We start from the raw sequence: 13,897 nt of genomic DNA, 5'->3' as shown, positions 1-13,897 counted from the left end.
TGGGCTCAGATCCCACCATGGCAGCTGGTGGAATCAATAAATCTGGAATAAAAAGCTGCTGTCAGTAACCATGACCATGATCAATTCCATTTCTGAGCATGTCCCCCTTCAATAGGCAAATTAGGAATGTCACCATTGGTAATGGGGCCAGTGACTAAGTCACGTTGTAAATTAACCTAGTACAAGGGAGCGGATAAGTAACCTTCATCAATACCCTGCACTAACACTTTAGTAAGCAGGCAAATCAATTCAGCAAACTATCTAGAGAGAAATTTGTTCATCTGCACACTCATTGCTATCTTTTTTTAATTCATTCATGGGACATGGGCATCACTGGCTGGCCAAGGGCAGCCAACCACATTGCTGTAGGTCTGGAGCCACATGTAGGCCAGACTGGGTAAGGACAGCTGATTTCCTTCCCTAAAGGACATTGGTGAATCAGATGGGTTTTTCCGACAATGGTTTCATCAGTAGATTCTTAATTCCAGATTTGTTTTTTATTGAATACAAATTCCACTATCTGCAGTGGCAGAATTCGAACCCGGGTCCCCAGAAAATTAGCTGAGTTTCTGGATTAATATTCTAGTGATAATACTAGGCCCCTACGTAAACATATGTAGTTTGCAATGCGTACAATTGTACCACATTGTGGGCCGACCATCTTTAGTTGGAATCAAACTGCCTGGTTTAAATTTTACCATCAACTGGTGCCTTCTCCATGGCAGTGCCCCTACCAATCAGAGTCCACTTGCCTACCAACCAGCCCTTTCTTCTCCTATACTTAAAAGTTGTTGTTTCCCCTGACATTAATAGTCTTGTGATTGTCCTGATGAGTGCAAGATAAAAAAACTTCAACATGCAGTACTCAAGTTCCAAACATTCTATTAATTTTCCTAATGTCTTTATGTGCCTACAGCACTTGGAAGAAGTGCTGAGGGTGACAAGGGTACAGGATGTGCTCTGGATGGAGGCTTCAGTATCAAGAGTGGCTTGGTAGCTGGCTGGGTCCCCTAGGGCATCGCTGTAGCAGCTGGTGCGGGAACCTAGGAGGGAAAAACATGACCATCTACCAGTTCAATTGAATCTGTCCAAGAATGTATTAGTAGCAGTGACCACCGCACAGTCCTTGTGGAGTAGAAGTCCCAACTTCACGTTGGGGATGTTGTGTAGCGTTACCATCGTGCTAAATGGAATAGTTTTCAACAGATGTAGCCACTCAAAATGAGGCATCCATGAGGTTCTGTGGGCCACCTGCAGTAGCAGAATTGTACTCAACCTCAATCTGTAATCTCATGGCCCAACATATCCCCCACTCTACCCTTACCATCAACCCTGCTTCAATGGAGAGTGCAGGAGGGCATGTCAGGAGCAGCACCAGGCACACCTAAAAATGAGGTGTCAACCTGGTGAAGCTACAACACAGGACTACCTGTGTGTCAAACAGCGTAAGGACAAGTAACAGAACTCAGCAATCTCATAATCAGCGGATCAGATCTAACTCTGCAGTCCTGCCACATCCAGTCGTGAATGGTGGCGGATAATTAAACAACTCACTGAAGGAGGAGGCTCTGCAAATATCACCATCCGGAATGATGGAGGAGCCCAGCTCATCAGTGCAAAAAATAAGGCTGAAGTATTCACAACAATCTTCAGCCAGAAAGGCCGAGTGGATAAGATGCCAGTCTCCAGTCAATTTGATTCACTCCATGCAAGATCAAGAAACGGCTAAAGACACAATACTGCAAAGGCAATGGGCCCTCATAACATTCTGCCAATTGACAACTTCTTGCATGTGCAGAGGCAGTGCCTCCACCCCCTCCCCCCCATTCCTCTTCCCCCCCTGCCTTCAGGCCCCAAAGAAGCAGGGCTACAAGCAATGCAGAAAATTGCCCAGAAGCTCAGCACCATCCAAGACAGAGCAGCCTGCTTTATTGGCATGCCATCCACCACCTTCAGCATCCACTTTTCCACCATCAGTAGCAGCAGTGTGTACCATCTACAAGATGCACTGCAGCAACTCTTCAATACTACTTAGACAGCACCCTCTAAACATGGCCACTAGCATCTAGAAGGACAAGGGTAGTGAGCACATGAGGTCACCAACCCCTGGAAGTTTCCCTCCACCCTGAAGGACCTGATGGGATGAAGAGCAGGTGTTATAGTGCTATTTCATTATCAAGTGGATCATGCTGTAGTAAATGTTACAGCCCTGGCAGACCTACCTAGAAGAATAACCTGAAGGAAGAGGTGAAGTAACCTGACCTTTGTACCGTGGCCTTTAAACGTAGCTCCTTTTGGTAATGGATGAAAGTACAAATGCATTCAGTGTTGCTGCAGACACATTTATTGTCCCCTCAGGAACTCCTATTCCCCTCTGTAAATCTTGTAGCCTATTTGGAGTAGCCATCCTTGACACTTGTGTACACGTAATTGCCAGGAGCAATGGGCAATGTAATCATTGGAACCCCACAGTGCAGAAAGAGGCCATTTGGCCCATCGAGTCTATACCACCCACAATCCCACCCAGGCCCTACCCCCATATTCCTACATATTTTGTCCGCTAATCCTCTAACCTATGCATCTCGAGACACTAAGGGGCAATTTTAGCATGGTCAATCAACCTAACCCGCACATCTTTGGAGTGTGGGAGGAAACCGGAGCACCCCGAGGAAACCCACGCAGACACGAGGAGAATGTGCAAACTCCACACAGGCAGTGACCCGAGCTGGGAATCAAACCCAGGTCCCTGGAGCTGTGAGACAGCAGTGCTAACCACTGTGCTACTGTGCCACCCCAATATTGGCAAGAAAAAAAGTCCTAACCAGCCAATTATCCAACCAAAGCCAATAACAGATGAAGCAAAACGTAATTTGAAATGGGAAGATCTGCAGACTTGTACCATTAGCAGAAAACACACAGTCAGGCGGCTGATTGGCAGTGACTCGCGGAATTATTTATTTTGTATGGGAATGGTTTTACCATGGTGCAGTCCGAATCTGCCCAGTCACAGAAGTACTGCAGCCCCTGTTTTCTTGCTGCAATTTACCCAAAATCAGGCTTGAGGTCATTTTTGGCCTGCGCCCTTAATAGAGTCTTGGACTCTATTCAGATCGTCTGACCCCATCCCTTAATCTCGTAGCCGTTTATCAGCTGCCTTTCTCAACTCTCCACAGCCTTGAAAGCAACGCTTCAGTGAAGATATTTTACAGTAAATGGAATCATGCGATATGTTAATATTTTGTTTCAATCATGTCTTTTAGGTATTAGAAATTGAAGCTGGTGGGTAGGATGGATATTCTGGATTTGTTGTTGTAATAATTGTCATTGTTTTGCAGTTTTATAGCTACATTCTGAATTTTAGTTACGATGTGTCGGATTTTAATTCTGGTCGTTCAAAATGGCTGCTTAGTTCTGGAAAGCTGTAGTGGGTTGACTGGGGAAGAAATGAATTACGCAGGTGTCGGAGGGTGGGGATTGAATGCAGTTTTACAATATTTCTATTCTGTGAAGTCTCAAACTGGTAAGTAGGGGTTTACTGCAAGGAGCAGCTGAGAAACTGGAGATAAATTCACGAATATTGTGCATCGAGGCTGTACAACCCAAGGGAGTTTGGCCCACAGATGGGTTATAACATTGCAGGGCCGATGGGAAGTAGTCAGTGTTGTCTTTATTGATTTTAATTCATTTGCTGTTTATGGTGTGGTTAAGTGTAAATAAAAGATGAATATTGAAGTATTTTAGTAGCAAAAAGTTCATTTAAAACTGCAACTCTTGACTAGTGCATTCCTCTGTTCCAGTGTACCACGCCATTTATTTTGAAGAATTAACAGCAATTGAAATGACTGAGAAGATTGCTCAACTTTTCAATATTTCTCCTCGTCAAATCCATCAGATCTACAAACAGGGACCTACGGGTATTCATGTGCTTGTAAGCGATGAGGTAAGTACCTAATGGAATTGTGATGAAAATAATCTTGGTACCCACCGAGTGCTTAATCCTTCACGTACCATAAGAGTTTCACTTGAGCTGGATTTTAATCATGGGAAGCCATGTGCTTGAAGATGTGCTAACATTGAGAAGTCGAAGGAAATCAATTTGGGGACGATCAAGCTCATCTACCCAGCCAATCTCAGGATGGGTATTACCAAGAATGCTGAGGAACCAGCATGTGACCAGTATCATACATCAACTATTAGGCTGGATTTCCCACACAGGAAGAGACTGGAATCTAGGCAGCTACACGACAGGATAATCTAACCTTTCAACCAAAGATGGTAAAATCAATGCATGTAAAGCATTGATAGACAGTAACATACTGGTATACAGACAGTACTCCCCTAGCCTGTGTTAACAAGAAAGAGGATACTCGCTGGAGAAGCTTTGAGGGGATTCACTCTAGCCCTAATGCTCTATGCTCAACAGTTAGTTGGGATAGTCCCACAATTCACCCTCAGGAATGGAAAATCCATCATAAATAATTGAAGCAGTGCTCTGCGTATGTACGTACCAGGGGATGGACCTATTGGCTTCTCAAATTGAGCATCTGTTCACATTCTTTCTCAAGACTAGAGAATCCTTCTGGCAAGGGTATGAAGATTTATTGGCAAGTTTTCTTGTAGTTATCAAGAAAAATTGTACACTCAATCGGAGCAACAATGATGCTGGTAGGCCTGCTTTGTTGGCTTCACAAATGGCAGTTCCCTGATAGGATAATGGGGGAAGGGGTTCCAGTATCTGCCAGAAAAAGTTTCCTTATGGTTGAGAGAGCACTGGTGCGTTCGAAGCATTCGATTTGATGACCAAATTATGGAATGGCAATTGTTAGTTTGTGATCTCCTTCCCTGCTGGGAGATAATTTGATTGGTTCCTGCAGGGCATTAAACACTTTCAAAGTACTTCATTGGCTGAAAAGAGTTTGAGACATTTGGTCATGAAAGGTACAGTCTATTTGAGTCTTTTTTAATAGTTGTCCAGTCAGTTGGTCCTAACCTTTGCTGTCCTCTGTCGCAGAATGTCTCCAGCTTTTCTGACGTTCATTCTATTAAGGTTCAGGTTTACGTGATTTCATTATTCCATGAGCTAATTAAATAGGCTATCTGAGGATCGTAAGCTGGTGTCCTCCATTGTGTAAGCTATCTGTTCCATTATTCAAGCAAAGTAAATTTCTTCACATACCACACCTCTACTTTCAAAGCATTTTAATTGAATATTTATGCTGAAAAGAAATTTAGAATCTGAGCTTCTGAAAAAATTATTTACCCTTTCCTGTCTTGTTCTTTTCCTCAAACTCTACTTTGGCTTCCCGTCTGGCTTTGTGGTTCAAAGCAAGATCCCTAAAAACATCCTTGTTCACAATGGCCTTATCCAAGGGAATGTCAAGAGAGTATGTCTGGGATGCATGGGGTTCTTGATTTTGCTGGCTGCTTTTCCGAGGCAGCAGGAAGTGTCAGTGGATAGGAGGTTGATTTGAGTGATGGACTGGGCTACGTTTACGACCCTTGTAGTTTCTTGTGGTCTTGGTCAGAGCAGGAGCACACTCAGCTGTGATACATCTGGAACTTTGTGCATCTATAAAAGTTGTAATGGACGTGTTCTTGGAATGCTGCTGGGATAGTTTCCTTGAACAGTGTGTGTTGGAGCCGACGAGGGAGCGAGCTATCTTGGATCTGGTGCTATGTAATGAGGCGGGTAGAATTAGGGACCTTGTGGTGAAGGATCCTCTTGGGGAGAGTGATCATTGTATGGTGGAGTTTCTGGTGCAGATGGAGGAGGAGAAAGTGGGTTCTCGGACACGCGTCCTTTGTTTGAACAGAGGGGAGTACGGTAGGATGAGAGAAGAATTGGCGAATGTTGACTGGGGGAGCGCGTTGGAAGGTAGGTCTGCTGAGGAGCAGTGGAGGATCTTTAAGGAGATCTTGCTTGGTGCTCAGCAGAAATTTATTCCGATGGTCAAAAAGGACCGTAGGAGGAGAGGTAATAAGCCGTGGATAACGAAGGAGGTGAAGGAAAGTGTTAAATTAAAAGCGGAGGTGTTTAGAGTAGCTAAGAGTAGTGGGCGGGAAGAGGATTGGGAGAGGTTTAAATGTTGACAAAGAAGTTCATAAGGGTAGGAGAAACTATGAAGCTGGGCTAGCGCTTAATATAAAAAAGGATAGCAAGAGTTTTTACAAATATATAAAAAGGAAGAGGCTGGCTAGGGTGAACGTTGGACCCTTAGAGGATGAGAGGGGGGACTTAGTGGTAGGGGATGGGGAAATGGCTGAGGTCTTGAATAACTTTTTTGTTTCGGTCTTCACGGAGGAGGACGTGAATGATTTGCCGGGTGTTAGCGATGGAAAGGTGGTAGGACTGGAGGGTCTCAATGACATTATTGTTACTAGAGAGGCAGTGCTTGACAGACTGGAGGGACTGACTGTGGACAAGTCCCCAGGACCGGATGGAATGCATCTGAGGGTTCTGAAAGAAATGGCGGAGGTGATAGTGGATGCCTTGGTGGTTATTTTCCAAATGTCGCTGGATTCCGGGGAAGTGCCGGAAGATTGGAAAACGGCTAATGTTGTTTAAGAAGGATGGCAGGCAAAAGGCAGGGAATTATAGGCCAGTTAGTTTAACGTCTGTTGTTGGTAAAATGTTAGAATCCGTCATCAAGGAGGAAATAGCGAGTCACCTTGAGGGGAATTGCTTGATAGAGCAGACGCAGCACGGTTTCGTTAAGGGGAAGTCGTGTCTGACGAATTTATTGGCGTTCTATGAGGATGTGTCGAGGGCGGTGGCTGTGGTCTGTCTTGATTTTCAGAAGGCATTTGACAAGGTACCTCACAAGAGGTTATTGCAGAAGGTAAAGGGGGTAGGTTGTTAGCGTGGATAGAGGATTGGTTGTCAAATAGGAGGCAGAGAGTGGGCGTTAATGGGTGCTATTCGGATTGGCGGTTGGTGACTAGTGGAGTGCCCCAGGGGTCAGTGCTGGGGCCTCAGCTATTTACCATTTGTATAGACGATCTGGAGGAGGGAACCGAGTGTATGGTGTCGAAATTTGCTGATGACACCAAGATTGGTGGAACGGCAAATTGCGCGGAGAGTGTGGAGAGTCTACAGAAGGATCTAGATAGGCTGGGCGAATGGGCCAGGGACTGGCAAATGGAACTTAATGTTGGCAAGTGCGAGGTGGTCCACTTTGGTAGGAAGAGTGGTAGGAAGGACTATTACTTACGTGGTGAAAAACTGCAGCAGGCGACGGTGCAGAGGGACCTGGGGGTCCTTGTGCATGAGTCGCAAAAACCCAGCCTGCAGGTGCAGCAGGTGGTCAGGAAGGTGAATGGGATGCTGGCCTTCATAGCGAGGGGGATTGAATATAAAAGTAGGGAGGTCTTGCTGCGGCTGCATAGGGCATTGGTGAGGCCGCAGCTGGAGGACAGTGTGCGGTTTTGGTCGCCGCACTTGCGCAAGGATATTTTGGCCTTGGAGGGAGTGCAGAGGAGGTTTACTAGGCTGATACTGGAGTTGAGGGGGTTGAGCTATGAGGAGAGGCTGAATAAACTAGGCTTGTACTCGTTAGAGTTTAGAAGAATGAGGGGAGATCTCATTGAGACGTATAAGATGATGAATGGAATGGATAGGATAGAGGTGGAGAGACTCTTCCCGCTCAGAAAGGACAGTAGGACTAGGGGGCACAGCCTCAAGATAAAAGGGGGGGGGGGGGGGGGGGCAGTTTAGAACGGAGTTGAGGAGGAACTTCTTCACTCAAAGGGTGGTGAATCTCTGGAATTCTCTGCCCGTTGAAGTGGTGGAGGCTACCTCGCTAAATATTTTTAAGACGCGGGTGGATGGGCTTTTGATAAGAGAGGGGATTAAGGGTTATGGGGAGAGGGCGGGAATGTGGAACTGAGCCACGACAGATCAGCTATGATCTTATTGAATGGCAGGGCAGGCTCGAAGGGCTAGATGGCCTACTCCTGCTCCTATTTCTTATGTTCTTGTGTTATGCCAAGTTTCGTTAGCCTCCTGAGAAAGTAGAGGCGTTGGTAGCCTTTTTTAACAATAGTGTCGGCATGAGGGGACCTGTTCAGGTTGTTGGTGATCTGGACACCTAGAAACTTGAAGCTCTCGACCATTTGCACTTCGTCCCTGCTGATGTAGACAGGGACATATCCTCCTCTACGCTTCCTGAAGTTGATGACAATCTCCTTTGTTTTGTTGACATTGAGGGAGAGATTATTGTCATCGTACCAGTTCACCAAATTCTCTACATCATTCCTGTACTCTGTCTCCGTTGATGTTTATTGCGAGAGGAATGGAATATAAAAGTAGTGAGGCTTTACTGTAGATGTACAGGCTGTCAGTGAGACCACGTATAGTATATTGTGACAGTTTTGGTCCCTATTGAAAAAAGATATGTTTGCATTGGAAGCAGCTCAGAAGTTTCACTCGACCCATTCCTGGGATGAAGAGGTTGCCTTGTGAAGAAAGGTTGGAACATTTAAGAACCTGAGGGGACTTGATGAGGTGTTTTCCTGTTTTTGGTGTAACTAAAACTAGGGCTTAAAAATAAGAGTACTCCTCTTTGACAGAGAGATGAGCAGAAACGTTGGGGGCAATCTTACCAGCTCGTCACACTGGTCGATCGACGCGGTGAGCCGGTAAGATCGGGCGAGAGGCGCAAAATCAATGTTTCTTGCCTCTTGTGATGTTATTGGCCCCATTCTGCTAGTGAAACTGGTGCTAGGCTGATTTAAATATTCATTAATTAATTGAAATGTAATTAGTGAGTCCCAGATGCAATTGCCTATCTCCACCCACTCCCCCTGCTAGCGAGTATCACATTACCTCATTTTATTTTTCTGTATGATTGCCTCTGGGAGCTCGACCAAAAAATGGGTGCAATTCTCTCATTTTCACCCTCGTGGTACTTGGAATGTTTTTGGTAAGATCACTCCTGTTGTCTCCCAGAGGGTCATTGGTGTGTGGACTGCTCTTCTCCAGGGAGCAGTGGAGGCTGAATTTCTTCATGGTGGAATTGGATACATTTTTGAGAGAAAAGGGAGTTGAAAGTTATGGGGGAGAGATAGGGAAAGTGCAGTTAAGGCTGCAGAGAGATCAGCCATGATCTTACTGAATGGTGAAGTATGCTCAAGGGGCCGAGTGGCCTACTCCTCTGTTCACATGACTAGCTTTAGGTCACAATGAATTTGTGTGGTGATGATTCTCATCATGTGTGCATCAAGCTAGGCTATAGTAAAGGATTAGGAAAATGCAATTCATTCAGTTATGGGCATTCTTCCTATCACGTAGGAAATCTCTCATTGCTCATGTTATCTGTTAACTTGTTTTGTTTTTCAGATGATCCAAAATTTCCAGGATGAATCTTGTTTTGTGTTAGACACATTAAAAGGTAGGTAACCTCAGCACTGAAGATCTTTTCTAGTTCAACTCGTTCAGCACTCCTGAGCTTTATGGGATGGTGCAAAATAGTTGATCATTAAATCAAGAGCCAACTCTCTCGAACACATTGTGGGGTTGCTTGCCTGAACTGCTTCACTCACCTTGGAGTAAAATTATTTTTACTGATGTCCATACTCTCTTGAATAAGAAAATAATTGTAGCCAGTGTATATTGGTATTTTCCAATCATGGGTTGTGGAGCATCTCTCTCTTGTCAAGCCAGGAGATTCACCAGCCCTAATTTCCCTTAAGAAGGTGTTTGTGAGTTGCTTTCTTGAATACAGCTGAGTCATAGAGGTTTACAGCATGGAAACGGGCCCTTCGGCCCAACTTGTCCATGCCACCCACTTTTTAACCCCTAAGCTAGTTCCAATTGCCCACATTTGGCCCATATCCCTCTATACCCATCTTACCCATGTAACTGTCTAAATGCTTTTTAAAAGACAAAATTGTACCTGCCGCTATTACTACCTCTGGCAGCTTGTTCCAGACACACTCCACCTCCTGTGTGGAAAAATTGTCCCTCTGGACACTTTTGTATCTCTCCCCTCTCAGCTTAAACCTATGCCCTCTAGTTTTAGATTCCCCGATCTTTGGGAAAAGATATTGACTATCTAGCTGATCTCTGCCCTTCATTATTTTATAGACCTCTATAAGATCACCCCTCAGCCTCCTACGCGCCAGAGAAAAAAGACCCAGTCTATCCAGCCTCTCCTTACAAAGAACAAAGAAAATTACAGCATAGGAACAGGCCCTTCGGCCCTCCAGGCCTGCACCAATCATGCTGCCCAACTGAAGTAAAACCCCCTACCCTTCCGGGGACTATATCCCTCTATTCCCTTCCTAGTTATGTATTTGACAAGATGCCCCTTAAGTCACTACAGTATCTGCTTCCACCACCTCCCCCGGCAACGAGTTCTAGGCACCCACTACTCTATAAAAAATCTGCCATGTACATCTCCTTTAAACCTTGCCCCTTAAACCTGTGCCCCCTAGTAATTGACTCTTCCACCCTGGGAAAAAGCTTCTGACTATTCACTGTGTCCATGCCTCTCATAATCTTATTCCCCTCATAACCTTGTAGATTTCTATCAGGTCGCCCTTCAACCTCCGTCGTTCCAGTGAGAACAAACTAAGTTTCTCCAACCTCTCATAGCTAATGCCCTCCATGTCAGGTAACGCCCTGGTAAATTTTTTCTGTACCCCCTCCAAAGCCTCCATATCCCCCTGGTAGTGTGGCGACCAGAATTGAACACTATATTCCAAGTTGGGCCTAAATAAGATTTTATAAAGCTGCAACATGACTTGCCAGTTTTTAAACTCAGTGCCCCGGCCGATGAAGGCAAGCATGCCGTGTGCCTTCTTGACTGCCTTCTCCACCTGCATTGCCACTTTTCAGTGATCTGTGTACATCCAGATCCCGCTGCCTATCAATACTCTTAAGGGTTCTGCCATTTACTGTATATTTCCTATCTGTATTAGACCTTCCAAAATGCATTACTTCACATTCGTCCAGATTAAATTCCATCTGCCATTTCTCCAACCAATCTGTATCCTGCTGTATCCTCTGATGGTCCTCATCACTTCCTGCAAATTCACCAATCTTCGTGTCATCTGCAAACTTACTAATCAAGCCAGTTACATTTTCCTCCAAATCACTTGTATTTATATATTGCAAATAGCAAAGGTCGCAGTACTGATCCCTGAGGAACGCCACTTGTCACCGCCCTCCATTCAGAAACGCATCCTTCCGCTGCTACCCTCTGTCTTCCTTGACCGAGCCAGTTTTGTATCCACCCTGCCAGCTCACCTCTGATCCCATGCGACTTCATCTTCTTTACCAGTCTGCATGAGGGACCTTGTCAAAAGCCTTAAAGTCCATGTAGACAACATCCACTGCCCTACCCTCATCATTCATCTTCATCACTTCCTCGAAAAACTCTTATCAAGTTTGTGAGACACGACCTCCCCTTCACAAAACCATGTTGCCTCTCACTAATGCATCCACTTATTTCCAAGTGGGAATAAATCCTCTCCAATTGATTTCCTTATAACTCAAACCATGAAGTCCCTGTAGCATCCTAGTAAATCTTTTCTGCACTCTTTTTAGTTTAATAATATCCTTGCAATAATGGGGTGACCAGAACTGTACACAGTATTCCAAGTGTGCCTTTATCACACTTTTTAGTGGTTTGTGAGGGCCAGATTGCTATGGGTTTGGAGTTGCAACAGGTTAAACTAGGTCAAAATAGCAGATTTCCTTCCCTGAAGGGCATTAGTGAACTAGTTGGGCTTTTATGACAATCCAGTAGCTTGATCATTTCCGAGAATGGCTTTGCATTGCACAACAGTTGAATTTAAATCACCTAACTCCTGTGGTAGGATTTGAACTTGTATCTCCAGACCTCTGTGCTACTCATCCAGACATAACTGTTAAGCTACCATACAGAAGTTGTCGGCTATTCGAAAATACCAACATTTTTACCCACCTTTTAATTTCTTCAATAACAAAATCATATAAATCCAAATATGTAGCAAGATAACTTGGCTAATTGTTTGGTAGTTCCAATAGTTTCCCTCAGTGACTTGGCCTCTTCCTTCAGACAGCTCAGAAACTGGCACAGTCTTTATCCTGCTTATTTCTGTTGTTCCCCATTTCCCTCAGACGTTCAGTCGTGCCCAGTGTATTCTTTTTATTCATTTGTGGGACGTGGGCATCGCTCGCTGGCTGGCCAGCATTTATTGCCCATCCCTAGTTGCCCTTGGACAGCAGTTGAGAGTCAACCACATTGCTGTGACTCTGGAGTCGCACGTAGGCCAGACCGGGTAAGGACAGCAGATTTCCTTCCCTAAAGGACATTAGTGAACCAGATGGGTTTTTCTGACGATGGTCGTCAGTTGATTCTTAATTCCAAGTTTTTTTTTATTGAATTCAAATTCCACCACCTGCCGTGGCGGGATTCGAACACGAGTCCCCAGAACATTAGCTGAGTTTCTGGATTAATAGTCTACCGATAATACCACTAGGCTACCCCCTAATATATGTATGAATTGTGTATACTGATGTTTTTGATGCATCCAATTTGACAAGTAAAATAGCTTTATGACCACATCGCACTTTCATATTGTTTCTTGTTCGTCTGAAAATGGTTTACATAAGAACATAAGAAATAGGAGCAGGAGTAGGCCATCCAGCCCTTCGAGCCTGCCCCGCCATTCAATAAGATCATGGCTGATCTGTCGTGGCTCAGTTCCACATTCCCGCCCTCTCCCCATAACCCTTAATCCCCTTGCTTATCAAAAACCCATCAACCCGCGTCTTAAAAATATTTAGCGAGGCAGCCTCCACCACTTCAACGGGCAGAGAATTCCAGAGATTCACCACCCTTTGAGTGAAGAAGTTCCTCCTCAACTCCGTTCTAAATCGCCCCCCCTTTATCTTGAGGCTGTGCCCCCCAGTCCTACTGTCCTTTCTGAGCAGGAAGAGTCTCTCCACCTCTATCCTATCCATCCCATTCATCATCTTATACGTCTCAATGAGATCTCCCCTCATTCTTCTAAACTCTAACGAGTACAAGCCTAGTTTATTCAGCCTCTCCTCATAGCTCAACCCCCTCAACTCCGGAATCAGCCTAGTAAACCTCCTCTGCACTCCCTCCAAGGCCAAAATATCCTTGCGTAAGTGCGGCGACCAAAACTGCACACTGTACTCCAGCTGCGGCCTCACCAGTGCCCGATACAGCCGCAGCAAGACCTCCCTACTTTTATATTCAATCCCCCTTGCTATGAAGGCCAGCATCCCATTTGCCTTCCTGACCACCTGCTGCACCTGCAGGCTGGGTTTTTGCGACTCATGCACAAGGACCCCGAGGTCCCTCTGCACCGTCGCCTGCTGCAGTTTTTCGCCACGTAAGTAATAGTCCTTCCTACCATTCTTCCTACCAAAGTGGACCACCTCACACTTGCCAACATTAAATTCCATTTGCCAGTTCCTGGCCCATTCGCCCAGCCTATCTAGATCCTTCTGCAGACTCTCCACACCCTCCGCGCAATTTGCCGTTCCACCAATCTTGGTGTCATCAGTTTCCCTTAGAAAAAAAAGAATGATAAACCTAGTGTTTTGGGAGAGGAATGGATTGAGCTAATTTTGTTCTAATGTCTGTTTTCTTTCCCCTCCCCATTCCTTTCCTACAGCTGAGGGCAGTGACAGTTACCACATAATCCTCAAGTGAATTTCCACAGTGTCTTCAGCGAATGACTTTACCCCTAAGTTGTGGTTCCTACTCTCGGGAGAACGATGCTTACAGCCCCTTTAAAAACACACAGCAAGGACGTTGCTGCTTATCTTGGTCGGGCAGGAAGAACCACAGTGGGATTATATACATGTTCAACAGCCTGACACAAGTAACTGAAGTTTGTTGAAGCAGATTCTCGCTGGCAATCAGGGGCAAGGGAGTGA

At 45.2% G+C, this 13,897-nt stretch overlaps 1 protein-coding gene across 1 annotated transcript in view; it reads left to right on the top strand.

Moving 5' to 3' along the window:
• The window catches only part of tfcp2 (transcription factor CP2), a 105,557-nt gene extending 91,660 nt beyond the window's left edge, over positions 1 to 13,897 (top strand). Inside the window, exons 14-16 of the mRNA XM_080183469.1 lie at positions 3,798 to 3,940; positions 9,338 to 9,389; positions 13,633 to 13,897. Coding sequence (XP_080039595.1) covers positions 3,798 to 3,940; positions 9,338 to 9,389; positions 13,633 to 13,670 — 233 coding nt within the window. The 3' untranslated portion in view covers positions 13,671 to 13,897. The remainder of the gene's footprint in view (positions 1 to 3,797; positions 3,941 to 9,337; positions 9,390 to 13,632) is intronic.

This window comes from Carcharhinus amblyrhynchos, unplaced genomic scaffold, assembly GCF_965287045.1.
Source record: "Carcharhinus amblyrhynchos unplaced genomic scaffold, sCarAmb.v2.hapA chromosome_295, whole genome shotgun sequence".
Taxonomy (NCBI): Eukaryota; Metazoa; Chordata; class Chondrichthyes; order Carcharhiniformes; family Carcharhinidae; genus Carcharhinus; species Carcharhinus amblyrhynchos.
The sequence above is the reverse complement of the archived record's forward strand: the minus strand, read 5'-3'. Positions and strand labels throughout refer to the sequence as shown.